Source organism: Drosophila guanche, unplaced genomic scaffold (assembly GCF_900245975.1).
Source record: "Drosophila guanche unplaced genomic scaffold, DGUA_6, whole genome shotgun sequence".
Lineage (NCBI taxonomy): Eukaryota > Metazoa > Arthropoda > Insecta > Diptera > Drosophilidae > Drosophila > Drosophila guanche.
In genome coordinates, this window is record NW_022995745.1 from 5,191,316 (window position 1) to 5,206,541 (window position 15,226).

The 15,226-nt window shown below is 49.5% G+C and overlaps 1 protein-coding gene across 2 annotated transcripts in view; it reads right to left on the reverse strand.

Annotated features, from left to right (window-relative positions):
* Positions 1-15,226, reverse strand: part of LOC117580937 (transcription factor hamlet) — a 46,959-nt gene that overhangs the window by 16,126 nt on the left and 15,607 nt on the right. The window contains exon 2 of one of the 2 annotated variants that reach the window (XM_034267718.1): positions 7,423-7,566. The exons of the other annotated variant lie outside the window; for it this stretch is intronic. Coding sequence (XP_034123609.1) covers positions 7,423-7,566 — 144 coding nt within the window. The remainder of the gene's footprint in view (positions 1-7,422; positions 7,567-15,226) is intronic. 2 annotated transcript variants of the gene reach the window in all.

A 15,226-nucleotide genomic window follows, 5' to 3' on the forward strand; every position in this document is an offset into this window, starting at 1 on the left:
TATCCTCAATCTAAATAACAATATCACTTGGGGCGTTATCTTATCTCATTGATGGTAGAGTCCAAGTCTTCTAGGACCTCCACTTCAAACTTCTAACTTTGGGATCATATTTTCCCATTCAAGATCATATGATAGCCTCAAAGAGCATCAGACATTTCCAACGTACATGGTTCAGTGAGCTATTTATGGAGACAATGCTCCACACAGATCCTGGACTGCTCTCTCTCTCTCTCTCTCTGCTTTGCTTGGGATATGCGCAGCAGCAGCCTCCCCTGAACCCCGGGGATCTTTTGTGTGGAATGCCGCATCTCGCGTCGCATCTCGCATCTCGCATCGCGGAAGCTGCGCAATAAGTGTGGCGACCAGCCCTTCTCCCGTGCTCAGTTCCCCTTCCACAGCGCCTTCTCCCATTTCCCTTTTCAGATCTCCTTGCTCTCATGTTCAACATTTTTTAAGAATAGATGCTGCCACAGAGAGGGGAAGACACAGAGTAATAGAGAGAGAAAGCCTCCTGTTGCCTCCTGCTTTTCCATTGTGGTGCTGGAAGGTGGCTTCTTCTTTTGCTTCTTTTAATCCTTCTTTTATTACTGCTTGGTCCATCTTTTACTGCGGGTCCCATTTGCCTTTAACAATTCTAATTCTTATATGAAATGATTCTTCAATTCGATTCTTTTGCTTTGTCTTATGTTTCTCCCAGGATCTAGCTTCTTCTGCCTAAGCTTTAATGGAACAATCCTTCCTCTTCCATCTCAACTGATTCACTTCATTTCTACTCTTTCTTCCCCAGCTTTTACTTCTTTTCCTGCCCTTTCTTCACCCCTTCCACATCGAATTCTTTCTGCTTCTCAAACCATTTTCTGGTTTCTTGTTCTTCCCCTTCAGTGCCTAATCCTTTCCCTTGTCAGGGGGTAAACGGTTTTTTGTGTGTTGTTTTTTGTTGTCCTGCCTGTCGATCGAGTTTTTTGCGCGCTCATTTGGCTTACCCCCGAGACGGGACGGCGGCGCCTGCGCAGATGCGAAGCGTGTAAAAGGATGCTGCTAATGTCCTGGCACTCCCTGCCGCGAGGAAGGAGCAGAAGCAGGAGAGCCTAGCATCGCGTCTCGGCCTTTGTGTCGTTTAATCAAACGCAATTCATCGCAGGACCAACGCCGGGAGCTGTAGGGAGGAACCCAGGAGTAGGGTGGGTGACAGCCCAGCACAGCGGCCCGCGTTCCTGTCGCTTGTCGCTTGTCGCCTTGCAATTATTTTTTATGCAATTTTTACCGATCGGCCGGCCGTTTCCTTAAAGTTTCCTTTTTTTATTTTCGCCTCCTTTTCCCATATTTCCTTTTGTTCTCGGCTTGTTTTTTCTCCTCCTTCCTGTGTGTGTGTGTGTGATTTTTTTTTGCAACCCCCGAAGGAGGTCTCTAAGGATCGTCGGGGACGAGTTTCTTGTGTGTTTTTCGTGTGTGCAAATTGTGCGCCCAGGTAGCCCTCGTCCTCTGACCAAGTCCTGTCCCCCGTGTGTGTGTGTGTGTGTGTGTGTGTGTGTGTGTAACGGCATTTTTTTTCTATGCAAATTTGGGTTGTCCCTCCCGTGATATTAATTTTTTATGCCCCTCGTGCAGTCCCGTTTCCGCATCTCCGCCCCACCCCAGAAGACGCATTTTTTTCTTATTGTTTTTTTTTGCTCGGGTCCTGAGAGGAAGTACCCGTTTTTTGTGTGTCAGTCGGCATTTGGGTTCCCTTTGGGTGGTGGCCAAAAGATTTTCCCAAGATATGAGGCCGCGGGTATGGGGTGCTCGATGTGTCACATGTGTGAGGCAGGCAAAGGAGGGTCCTGGACCGGAATGGGACTTTCGGAGTGGGAAAGCTGATGCTGCCGGCTGCCGACTGCCGGCTGCTGATGCTGATGCATTGATTACCGTCGCTTTTTTAATTCAATTCAAACAATGATGCAAAAAGGAAGATGGGAAGACAGGACTCACAGCCACCCCAGACCCAAGACGGGCAATTGTCGTTACCCTTACCCCATGCCACACGTTTTTTTGTCTCTTGTTTTTCTGTTTTTTTAAGCATATATTTTTTGTTGTATTTGAAAGTTGATCGCTGCATAAATTTCACTCTTTGTTCTCTCTGCCCAAGTTTTGGTTTAAATGAGCAAATCCTCATCATTTCGTTCAACGAAAATGCATTCGTTTTTAACGGAAAATTTATGAGCATGAACTGGAAAAAGGGTTACAGGCCCTACGTCCTGGCCTGTTCACCCATTGCTCCTTTTGCTCCTTTTGCTCCTTTTGCTTTTTTTCTGGTTAGTTGCGTGTTGCAGATAGACATCCATTCTGTGGTGATGGCCTTCGTCTCGAAGCGGATCTTTTTTGTGCATTTTTTGTTATTTTAAACCAAAAAAAAGAGCGGCATATGCAAATTTGAGATCTGAGGTTTAATCTGGCGGGTTACGGTAACGGTTTTTGGGAGTGAAACGGTTCAAAAGTTTACTGTCAGACAGGTTTTGAATAGACAGAATGCAAATGTTTGTTTGTACCGAAAGTTTCTCAATTTTCCTGAACCAATTATAGATCTGCAGCAAGAGTATCCAATAATCGCAGGAATTTCCTTCAAAAATGAATAAGGAGCGTAGATAAACCTCAAGCATATGCTAATGGCATCAATTTGCTGCACTTCACATGCATTTGCCACCTTTAAACAGTGCTCTGGAAGTGCATATTCGATGTTCAATCTGCTAATACCATCAGAGACATCAGAGATGGAAGCAGAGGGAAGGGAGACAGGGAGCTGGAACCTCTCTTGACCCACAAGAGAGAACCTGCGCTGGCAGGTTGTCTTCTACGTAGGACTCTATTGTTGTTGTGATTGGATTTGTCATCTTCACGCTTCTTGTCGGCCGAAATCAATCAGAGAGCCCAGGCCAGAGACACCTTCGAGAGGCAACGGCTGAAGCGCTGGAGGAGTGGGAGAAGACTTTGCTAATTCCCGAAAATAAAGTGAAACACGTCACACAACAACAACGAAGACCGATACACACACACACACACACAAAACAAGATCGTATAGATCGTACAGATCATGCATAATAACCCAGGGAAAGAGCAGAAGAAAAGAAGAAACTGAAATTATTATTACTTTTTTTTTTCTTTCATTTTTTTTTTTGACAATTATTGTTCAAGGTGCTCCTTTCACCGCACCTCAACCTCTGGCTGTGGCTCTGGCAAACGATGATGATGATGATGATGAAATGTTGTCGTTGGACGTGGACACAGGTCGGTCCCAAAAGGCCGGACAAAACGTGGGACGATGGCAGGGAGAGAGAGAAACACTCACACACACACATGGATTGGGCAGAAAATCAGATACAAAACACGCAGCAGCAGCAGCAGCAGCGATACAGATACAAAGGCTATCCCAAAGATGCGACCAGAAAGATATAACAAAACAGACACACACACACAGAGATACAGATACAGATACAGATACAGGCTGTGGGGCACTAAATAGCTGCACGTTGGACACTGGCACGGTGCGTCTTGGACATGCCAAACGATCGACAAGCGAGCGACAGAGGTCGCCCGGTTGGTCTCTGGGGAGCAGAGAGCTCTCCACGCAGATTGTGCAACACAACAGCAGTATGGCAGCAGAGGGAACAAAGCACCTTCTTGCCGGGGCAAGGCGACTCAACTCAACTCGACTCCAACGCCAACGCCAACGCAAACGCAAACGAAACTTTCTTCACTTTTGCGGCTTTTGTTGGCCCAGGTAGCAGGCAGGCAAACGGACTGGTGCGGAGTGGAGCGTATGAAGACAATTACTCAAGTGACATCTCCATCGCATCATCTGCCATCTGTGGGTGGGGGATCTCGGACCATGCGACGGACGTGCCCATGCCTCTCGCACACGGCTGTGTGCCCCATTTCGGATTTACGGCTTGGGGCGTCGCCGCTGTTGCCAGCTTCAGCCTCAGTCTCAGCCTCAGCCTCAATGCGGTTGTTCCCGTGCGGTACGTGTTTGGCATATTGAATGGCCATCCGTACATATGGATGTCCGTCAGTCAGTCAGTCTGCGTTCTCCGTTTTGTCATCTCTGAAAAGCCACAAAAGCGTAGAGAAATCATGGGAGCAGGCTCTCCTCTGGCATTTAGGTACATCTATTGGCTTGTTCTTGCGATAATCATGTGAATAAAATGAACCAAATTCTACTCCTTCGCAGCATCTGGGGCTGCAGTAAGGATTGCTATCTAATGGGCGTGGCATTGTCTAGTCCACCCACAAGACCGAGGCTCCGTAATGATTTATCCGCAATAAAGGTTTGCTATTGTTTTAGCCAACAGCCAGGGGATGGACACACGCACCAGAGGACGTCGTGCCAGCAGCTCTGTGCGGCGGCACTGACCAGGCCAAGACGCTGACAAAAGCAGCAACGCCCACGGCAGCAGCGGCCTCTCGTTTGTCGTCCAACAGTCACAACAGAAGCTGGAACAACAAAAACAAACGACAGACGACAGACGACACACTGCTAAGGGCACAGGGCACTCGGGAGGTAGGTTGCATCCTTCTCGTAATCATAAATAAATTGCATCTGTGGCAGGGGCAACAGCCATCATCATCATCATCATCATCAAAAGTGCGCAAGCCGACGAGCGGAGAGCCCTAAAGGCCAATGATGCGACAAGTGGCGCCTCGAGAGCTGCAGCTAGAAATATTTCACAAATAGAGCACAAAAACTAATCGAAAACCAACAGCAAATCGATAAGCAATAAGCAAAGCGAATTAATAGAACCCTCCAGAGATCCATTCAGCTGTTTCTCCACACAACTTTGAAGACTTATCCTACGATCGCAGCAATTCAATTTATGTCCAATCTCAGCCATCGGAATCCTCCCCTTAGACTCCTCTCCGCGCGGTTTCCCCACCAAATCATTAATCAAATTATTGGCAATCGAGTATCGATCGAGTGCTGTGCATCGGTTGCATATCGAATTGTCTTTGGCCCTCGGTTGCATTATTATGTCATGCCATGCCACATGCCATGCCACATGCGGGTGCATGCACCCAAAAAGGGTTAAACCCCGCACCCAACGAACCACTCCAAAATTATTAAGCTAATTTTCAGTTTTACAATTTAATTTGTTTGAGTTTCCACATGTCCCGCATATCAAGAAATTTATTACGACCCGTTGTCCCTGTCCCTGTCCCAGCCCCAGCCCCAGCCCCAGCCGTTGCGCATGCGTCGTCCCTCGTGCCTATCAATTGTCACCTTGGGGCGTGGCTATCTATCTATTTGGGCGTCTTATCGCTGGCCGAATGATTCAGTCAAGGCAAAGCCCGTGCCCGTGCCCGTGCAGCCGAAGTGGGTCAGGGAGCAGACGGCTTGGCTTGGACATGCGTCAGTGAGGCGCTGCTTCCGGCCAGACTCTGCCTCTGCCACTGCTTTTGCCTCTGCCTCATATTTCACGGCTGAGTAGCAGCGTGCTCCCCCTTCCCTTCGAGACACACAAATCCCGAGCATGGGGGGAGTAGGCTGAAGGCAGGGGAGGGCTTGTCTAAATTTGGCATTAATTGCTTGGAAAATGTCGCTCCAAAGAGGAGCCACCACCAGCACCAGCACCAGCACCGCCGACGCTCTCCCCCTGGTGCTCGTGCAGCGCAAACTTGGAATTGGAACTTGCAACTGCAACTGCAACGTCGTCGTCGTCGTCGTCGTCGTCTTGAGGACAATAAAAGTTCGTGAGAACTTGATGCTTATCGAACACTGAACTTGCAGACAATGCCAACCCAATGAAATGGCGAGTGGGCAGCGACAGTGGGGCTGAGGCTGAACAATCTGCAATGCAAGGAGTGGGGGCGGTAACAAAGGGGTGGGGGGGGGGGATGCATCCATTTCCCCGCTGCTGTGATTAGCCTGGAAAATAGGAAAATGGATCAAAATCAGAGTGCAACGAAATGAAATTTCCCACGAAAGGAACCAACTCCATCTCTCTCGCTATAGCTGCCCTGCCCTGCCCTGTCCTGCCCTGTCCTGTCCTGCCTGCCCCTTTCATTCGCCACGTCACTGTATCCTTTCTTTTTGTGTTTTTTTTTTGCACACACACACACACCTTTTCGCTCGCAGGACTCTCTTAGGTCGTTCGCCTTGCAGTCTCTCGCATTCGCACATTTTGCTGCGACAATCCTTAATCCTTTTTCTCACGCACCAAAAAACATTCAATAAAAAGCGAGAGCGAGAGAGGGAGAGAGTGAGTTCTCAAGGATCCTTCTCTCGATCGATGACACGTTGCAAATATTGGACAGGACACACAGCAGCAGCAGCAGCAGCATTGTCCTGGCGATTTTCGCCACAACGGAACGAAACCCTCAGACTGCGATCCAGGTAGCAGTAGCTGTGCCACATCTGCATCCTCATGCCTCAACAATGGCAACACGCAGCAAAATCTGAATCATGATCAATTCAATTATTGGTACTCCCCGATCGAAGGAATCGGAGGAGCCGAAGCCGAAGCCGAAGCCGAGGCCGTCACCTGCTGCTCGCCGGTCCATTCCGTTCCTCAGTTTTCCCATGACAAAATATATTCCGCGGACAGCTCTCCCCTCGCTCTAGCTCTCTCTCTCTCTCTCTCTCTTTCTGTTTTGGGAGGGAGACAGAGAGAGCTCCCATTGTCTGCGGGGCTAATCAAGTGGCTGCGGGACCAGACCAAGGGGCGATCTTTTCGCATTTCCCTCCTACGGGGCGCTGCATTGTGTCTGCATCTCTCTTCTTTTCTCTTTCTGCTGAAACATGAAGCGGCCAACAAGTGCTGCGAGTCCTGAGGCAGGACACAGGATGGACGATCGCTCGATGCATGTACACATGCGCTTAGTGTAATGGGATAAGCTGCTCTGCTCCCTTCACAAGTGCGCGACGATAATGAAATTTTATACTTGTTCCTGCCTCAGAACAGAGGCACAACAGAAGAAGCAGCAGCAGCAGCAGCAGCAGCAGAAACGAAATGGTATTTGGCTGTGGGAAATTGTGGGAAAATCTTTCGTTAATCCCTGCACTGATGAATTGTTCGATCGATTCGCAGGTGCATGCCCCATTGTTCCAAACGAATGCGAGAAACGAGAGCTCTCCTTCTCCGCTCCCAAGATTCCAAGAGATTGCTAGAGCAGGAGGACCCAGCAGATATCGAGGCGCTATCAAGGTTCGACTGCATTAAAGCTTAGGGAATGCCCAAAGAATTCTCCCAAAGAACATCACTGCGCAGTCTGTGATCTTTTTTTAGAAGGTGATCTTGACCGATCTTAACTGGAGTTAGATGCAGTTGTTTCACATACAATTCCTATAGATTCCCCCCTCGAGTACTTTCGAAGTTCCTTTCTTCGATCGGTGATCAGTTCTTTCTCAAGCAAAATCTATTCCCTTGGCTGGCCCGATCATTCATTACTCACTGGCTGGGATTGGGAGGGCGGCTGTTCTTGGGGCACTTGTGGCACTTGTGGAACCAGTGATCATTAGACGTGGGAACTCTGGGCGGACGCACAATGTGGTGCCCGTTGCGGCGCTGATGGTGCCGTTACCGTTAGAAGACTCACCTGCAACGAGAAGAAAAGAGCGAATTCAGCGCATAAATTATTAATTAAGAGTGGGATAAAAAAAAAAGCAAAACACAGAAAAGAAAAGAAAAGAAAACGAGCACCAGATTCCAGTGCAAATAAATTAGCAAAGCAAAGGAGCCCCTGAGAACGCCACGTGTGGCACACGCAAGAACCGTTCCACCACGGCATGAGCAACAGCAACATCAAATTCAACAGCACCAGTGACCAGTAATGACCCCCAAGGAAAGGGCCGACACCGCTTCACCATTCATGTGAATGCGGAATGAGGAATTTTTCACACTGCACTTGAGCAGTCGCTGGTGGTGGTGATCGGGTGGCGGTGGTGCCGCTGCTTCTTGCACGTCTCAAGGAAAACAAAAGAAGTTCGCATAACTGGAATTAAAGCAGCGCCCATCCACAGGTAACAGTAACAGAAACAACAACAAACGCCTCAAACGGCAGCCAAAAGGCAAGCCAAATAAGCGGATACCCTACATTGGTCTAAGCTGCAAATTTCCCCTAAGCGAAAGGATATTCCTTGGCATATTTGTTTACTATTTATGTTTTGATGATTCCAATTCGTATGCAAAACTGTGTCCTCTCACTTAGGAGACACTTGTACAGCGAATCAATGTCATTTTGATTAGATCTTTTCAGATGTACACAGAGAGGAGTGGCTTGAGTGTTTCTAGAATCATAATACCCTCTCTTTGGCAGGGTATACGCGACAGTAACTGAGTAGCACGACGGCCGGCTCGTGGGTAGCGCGAGTGCTAAATGGGCCACAGAGTGAAGGGAGAAGTGGAGTGTGGAGTGTGGAGTGTGGAGAGTCATGGAGTGTGGGGCTGCACATGCAATCGAATCTGCTGGAGTGGACACCACACACTCCCCCACAGTCCATGTTGCCACCTCCTACTCGTGTCACCTACTCCAAAAGCCTCAGCCCCAAAGTCAGTCACCCCGAAAACAGTCGCTCCCGAGATGGAGAAGCCGACGGCTGTGGTGGAGGAATGGAGAGCTGCTCCTCTCATCAGCGGAGACAATGGTGGGAATATTCTCATATTAAGAAATCGCGCGATCTTCAGCGCCAGATGTGTCCGTGTCCGTGTGTCCCCGTGTCCGTGTGTCCGTGTGTCCGTGTGACTTGTTGCGAGTGTTTGTATTTAGTGCAACGGCGCAGGTCAGCGCCAACGGTGCCTGCCCCAACAGTGGCAGTGGCAACAACACCAAATGTTCATGGCAAATTCGCAATGTGTCGTGGTCGTGCCACCGTTGTCATGTCCGAGAGTGTAACAAAGACCTCGACTGAGAATACCCCCAATGCCATTGCCTGCCTCCTCCTCCTCCTCCCCCACCCAACAACGAATGCCTCATGGCCCCAATTCTGTCGTTCCTTCCGCTGCTGCCACCACACCACGCTCCCTTTCCCGTTCCCATCCCCTCGTCGCCAGGTTGCGACGCCCCCGCCAAGTAGCGCGAATAAACATTCATGCAACTGCAGCAGCAGCAGCAGCAGCAACAACAATAATTGCATTACACATAAAAATAAATTGTAATGAACTTAGGGAAGAGCGAGGGACGACAACAGAAGAAGGAGGCAGCAGAAGAGACAGCGGCCAATGTGAAAATCGATGCGGAAGCATGCAACAAACAGCGGCATGGACCGGCAGCAGCAGCAGCAACCAGCAGAGAGGGCAACTACAGCTATAACAAATTTCACCTTAGCTTTGTTTTTGGGTCTAGGAATTTTCCACCAATTCGTCCAAACTGTAATTTGTTGTAATCCGCCAGAAGAGCATTTTCCCCCCCGGCGTTTGCTCCCATCCCTTTAGTTGTTGCTGGCAATAAATATATTTGAATACGAGTGCAACATGCGGCAGCAGCAACATTGAGGCGGAAAGAGCGCTCAAGAATTTCCATTGATGGAAGCCCAAGTGATGGATTGTTTTTTAGGAGGATTTAAATATCCAAAAGAAGGGTTTTAGGAAGTGAATTCACAAGTGTAAAAATTATAATTTGTTGAGTCGAAAGCTAAGAAGTTAAACGAATAAATTATGCTAAAATATAAAATATGAATTAAGACTAGTAAAAAGAAAACAAAAGCAATAGAAAATGTTTAATATAAGCAAGAAGGAAATGCCTTCAATCTGTTTGGGGATTTGTCGCGATGAAAATAAGTTGCGAATCTGCCACAACTAAAGAGCTATGAAAATGGGAAAGCAGCTTCCTTTATTTGGAAACAAATAAAAGTACTCTTTGGAAGTGGAATATAAATGAATGTGAGGAATGAATGAAGGAAACCGCAGATTCCACCCTCAACTGTGAAGCTGCACTGGAAAAGAGAACAAATCAAATTCCACTACACAATCCTTTGCATAGGTGGAGACTTTTGGGATTCATAAAGCTGTCAAAAGGCAAGTCCTGCCAGAGTCACACACACAATGTGGCATGTACGTGTATGTGCAGCCCATTCCGTACTCCCACTCGTATGTGGCATGGATTTGTGTGTGTGTGTGTTTGAGTCAATTAATTAGCCATGATTCTCACGACCTCAAATTAAGAGGAAAGCCCATAACAAATAGGAAAATCCAAGCAGCATGCAACAAGAGCAACATTCAGACGATGGGGGGGGGGGGGATGCCACTGGCGACGGATTGGGGGGGAGGCGACAATGGACAACGACGGACAATACAATGGGCCCTACAATGCCCCGCGGGGCAGACAGAGGGAGAGGTTAAAGAGTTAGCATCTTGCAGGCAGTTCAAGTTGCAAGTTGCAAGTTGCCAGTAGCAAGCGCCAAGCGCCATGTGGAATGGGAAGAAGCTGCCACTGCCACTGCCACTGCCACTGGCATTGGCACTGTGGGGATTTGGAATTGTATTTGGGAGATTTTTAGGGGAATGTCAGGCGGCTTTTGTAGGCGGCAGTGGGTGGGCGGGGAGAGTACCTGGAGATCTGATTTAAGCCCGAAATTAGGAATAATGGCAATGGCCTGCACATGACATCCTCTTCAGTTTCACCCCCCCCCCCCCCCCTGCACAGGGTGGGAAAGGGAAGGAGACGCCGTAGTCCGGAGTCCGAGTGGAGCGTTGACAGGCAGCAAATGCGAACAAGACAGCATCGCTACCCACAGCAGACAGTTGGCGGCACATAGATGGGACTGAGACTGGGACTGGGACTGAGACTGGTGCTGCTGGGGGCACAGTGAAATTATCTCACGGATAATCCGAACAACACGTTCAACCTTTTCTTCTCTCTTTCTCTTTCTCTCTCTGTTTTTCTTTTTCTTTTGATTTTTGTGTGTGTTTTTTTTTTGTGTTCATTGTGGAGCTCCGCCGTTTCTTGAGCGGATTCCCCCAAAGCGGAAGGCAGGGGCAAGTTCCGAGTGTGGGTGATGGGATCTCACCCTTTTCGAAAGGGGTGGGGGGGGGGGGGGTGTGTGGGTTGCAGACAGTCCATTTGAAACAATGGCAAAATGCACCTGACTGTGGCCTGGAATATCTCTCTCGCTCTCTCTGGCTCTCTGAAACATGCAGCAGAATCTGGGGCCCAAGCTGCAGCAGCATCCGAAGCTGCAATAAAACTGTAGCTAAAATGTTGAAGACGAAGCTGGAAAGTGTTTCAGCTACATGCCACAGCGACTTCGTCTCTGGCTCTGGCTCTGGCCCTGGCTCTAGCTTCAGCTCTGTGACTTCGACTCTCTGTGGTTGGTCGCTGCTTGGAAAACTGTTGCGGAAAAGTTATTTGCTGTTTGCTTAGCGGCAGTCGCAGCACCACCAAGAGAAAGGGTAACAGATTCCCACACTCCCAGCCGGATGGATGCGGGGGCGGCAGGCGGCAGGCGGCAGGAGGGCTGACACACCGCAAACGGTACTCCGGGGCCTGGCCCAGAGTGTTGACAACGACACAGAGACCATTGTGCCATGAATGGAGGTGGCATGAGGCAGTGTCTGTGTGTGTGCGGCTGATTGATGAATGTCAGCGCCCGAAAGTGTGTTTTGTGTGTGCGACATGGCAGTTGGGGGGCAGGTGTCATGGGAAGCCCTGCGAGCCCAGCGGCACTGAAGGTCACCCTTTGGAGTAGATCTTTGATTTAACCCCCTCCCCTACCCACCCCTTCAGGCACTCCATCAGAATATGTGGCACAAACCCTGAGAGAGGCGAGCGAGCGAGCGAGGGCTCCGCTTAGTGCCGCCACTTGAAGGCCTTCAAATATGTTGCAAAAGCAAACAAAAGCAAAGCGAACGTGCAACGTGCAGCGTGCAACATGCTGCAACCTGCTGCAGACACACTAACTGTACCATGCAGCGGCGGAGTAACCTACAAATAAAAAGGCAAGCATAAAGGCCCACAAATCGACAGAAAACATCCAAAAGTTGAAAGTTGAAGACGTCGCGTCTGCGGCTGAAGTATCTGCCAGATACGTAGATACTTGTACACTCGAGAAGACGCTCGCAGGCGGCAGCAGGCGGCATGCCCCAGAGGCAGACACACTCCGCGTGATCGACCGTGTGTCGATGGACAGATGGACATTGTACGAGGTGCCGGTTGCCGGTTGCCGGGGCACTGCCATCCATATGGATGAGCGAGCTCTGTTTGTATTACGTTTGAAAGTCATGTTGCAGAGATATTCAGCACAAAAACAAAAATGTATCTGCATATCTGCAACGGGGCACCTGTGCTGCTTGCCACCCGCTGCTGCTGCAGCAATCGCTCGTCGTCACTTGCATATCAATGTGGCCAAAAAAAGTATAAAATGTGACGTCTCTCGAAGCTGCACGATCAGAGACAGAGCTGGAGCTGGAGCTGGAGCTGGAGCTGGAGATGGAGAAAAAAACACACGGCCTAGTGCGTCCCTAAGTCTTCCCCCTCCAGCTTCCCTCTGCTGTCCCACAGTGACGCAATCGAGGACAAGACTGCATTATAGAATAAACAAAACAGCGAACGACCTGGGGCAGCGGCAGCATCGCATAGCGTAACATTGAAAGTGCAACATCGTGTTGGTTTCGTTCGCTCGAATACCCTGTAGGGGCAACCATGCTGAGACAGGGGATATGCTGAAGACCCCAGTGATACCCCACAGAAATCAAGAGAATAAAGACCTTTTGCTTATCCCTCAACTTCCGGCATCCCAGACATTGCTCAGTTCTGTTTACAAAACACCAAAATCTACTCCTACAGGATATGCCCCTAGTCGTTGGGTTCGCTTGTGGCATTCGTTGTCTTTTGGATCTGTTTTGTGACTACGACGACGACGACGACGTTTGCCGTCTGCGGTCGGGCAATTGAATTCATTGAATGCCCAGTCGTTTTGGGCCCGAGAGATACTTACAACCGATGCCTGGGTGCTGCCAGCCTGCTGCCTGATTTGCTCTTATGGCTTAAAATCAACCACAGGCAGCAGGCAGCAGGCAGCAGCCAGCAGCAATAGCAGCCACAACAGTCAGCGACAAAAGCATTCGACAGGCCGAAGACTGGGGGCCCCGGTACGCGGTTACTTTTGCAATTTGTATTAAGGATGATTCCCAGCCCAATGGGGCACACGGGGCACGTACGGGGAGGGGCAAGGGCAGATGAGGGACACGTCTGCGGTCTGTGCGAACAGCGCGCATTTAACTAAAGCTTCTCGGTAGCTCCGCTCCGCTCCACTGTCCTCTCCTCCTTGTTGCTCTCAACCAGAATACAAACCAATCCAATTTTCGGCTGCGCATTGACAACATTTGCATTTACACGCACTTGCCGCAAGTTGGACATGCCGCAAGCTTCACACTGACACGCTCCCACACACGCCCAGCCCTTGCTCTGTGGGTATCAATCGGATTTGAGGCATGAAAGAGAGTCCGGGCACAATGGGGCCTAAGCCAAGGGGCTGTATGGATGTGTAATGGCAGCAGACTAAGTAAGAGCATAAATTGTGTGTGTGGCAGCTTTACTGATTGTGCATTAGAGTTCTTATATGTATGTACATGCTATGAAGGTAATTGCCATCGATTATTAACGATTTCTCTTCGATTTGGCTCACTTGAGCCATCGAGCTGGAGGTACAAAAAATCAATCAATCGATGGAAAATATAATTAAAACAGTTTATAATCGATTTCCCTATAAGTACATTGATGTTTCTGTACATATTCACACAAATGAAACGATAAACTACTGGAAATACTCTTCCCCTTGCCGGTCTTGAAATATTCTCAATCAATTCCCACGCACACTCGTGCCCCATGGCATGCCCCTCACATAACAACTTGCCATAAACTCACGCCAAAGAGCTTCAGAAACGGAAGGAAGTAAGTGAGATGACAATTTCTCGCACTCTCGCCCTTGGCGCCACGCATTGACACCTTTCCCAATCAACTCAACTCGTGGCGGTGGGAAGGGAGGGTGTGCGGCAAAGTGTGTGCGGGGTGGTGCGGCATGCAGGTGAATTTCAGTGCAGCTGCGATTTGTTTCACTTAGTTTTGGCGTCATCGTTGCCCGTCGTCAGCCTCTCCCAGCCACTCAACTCACTCATCCTTCATGGAACATTGGGTTGGAAATTTGCGTACGACGGCGTCACTGGCATTTTGGGATTGTGTAAGACATGCACGCAACATTACCGCGACGGTGGCGCCCCAAACTGCTCCATGCCAGCCCCCTCCCCATGTACATATGTGCATAGATGTCGTGTAAGTCAGCCAATGACAACAGCAACTACAAAGAGAAAGAGGCACACACACAGAGTTCGGATGTCAGCTTGGATTTTTCGGGCTGCTGCTGCAAGTTAAATGCCATTCAAGCATCCATCCATCAATGCAGCAGAGTCCTGCACATCCATCCATCGCATAGTATCGCAACGTATCAGTGGAGCCGCAGTCAAGGCTACTAATTAGGTGAAACATTGCTCTACTCTGCCGCACTCCCTCTCCCCCCGCGCTGCTAATTAAGCGACCAACAACGAAACAGAGAGAGAGAGAGAGAGAGAGAGAGACTCAGCGCCAGTCCGACAGAACACCGCAGAACGTACACGAAATGAAAATTCTGCGTTTGCTGCTGCTGCTGCTGCTGCACGAAAATTCCAATCGGTTTCCCAGCCACAACATACAGGCAGATAGCCAGACAGCCAGACAGCTAGCCAGCCACTGACATCCACTGCTCGGACATTGACAATGCGCCCTCAGAGGTTTTTTTTTGTTTGGGATCGAATGCCGCGGACTGCCGGCTTGGCAGTAAGCAAACTATTGAGATGTCATCTGGATTCAAACACACCGACGAGCGACCGACGGAACGAAGAACCCACCGATGCCACAGAGAGAGTCACTTTGGGCAGGCTAACGAGCGGCTGGAGCAGTGGGATCTACTGGCCATGGCTCACCTTTGCTACTGGCATAATTAGAGGACCATCCCATCCCATCCCATCCCATGCCAGAGCCGAAACTCAACCTCAACCTGAGACTGAACTTCAATCTGGAAACATGTTGCGATTACACGCGTTGGCCATGTAATGGGGCCATGTTCGGATGTTGGGCTTGTTCTCCTCTGGAGCCCTCTCTGATCTCTGATTGAAATGCCAAAAACAACTGACGGCGATTATCCATGGACGGACCCTGGGAGCGCAACAGGCAACAGGCAAGAGGCAAGAGGCAACAGGCTTCAGGTACTCACCCGACCCACAGACCA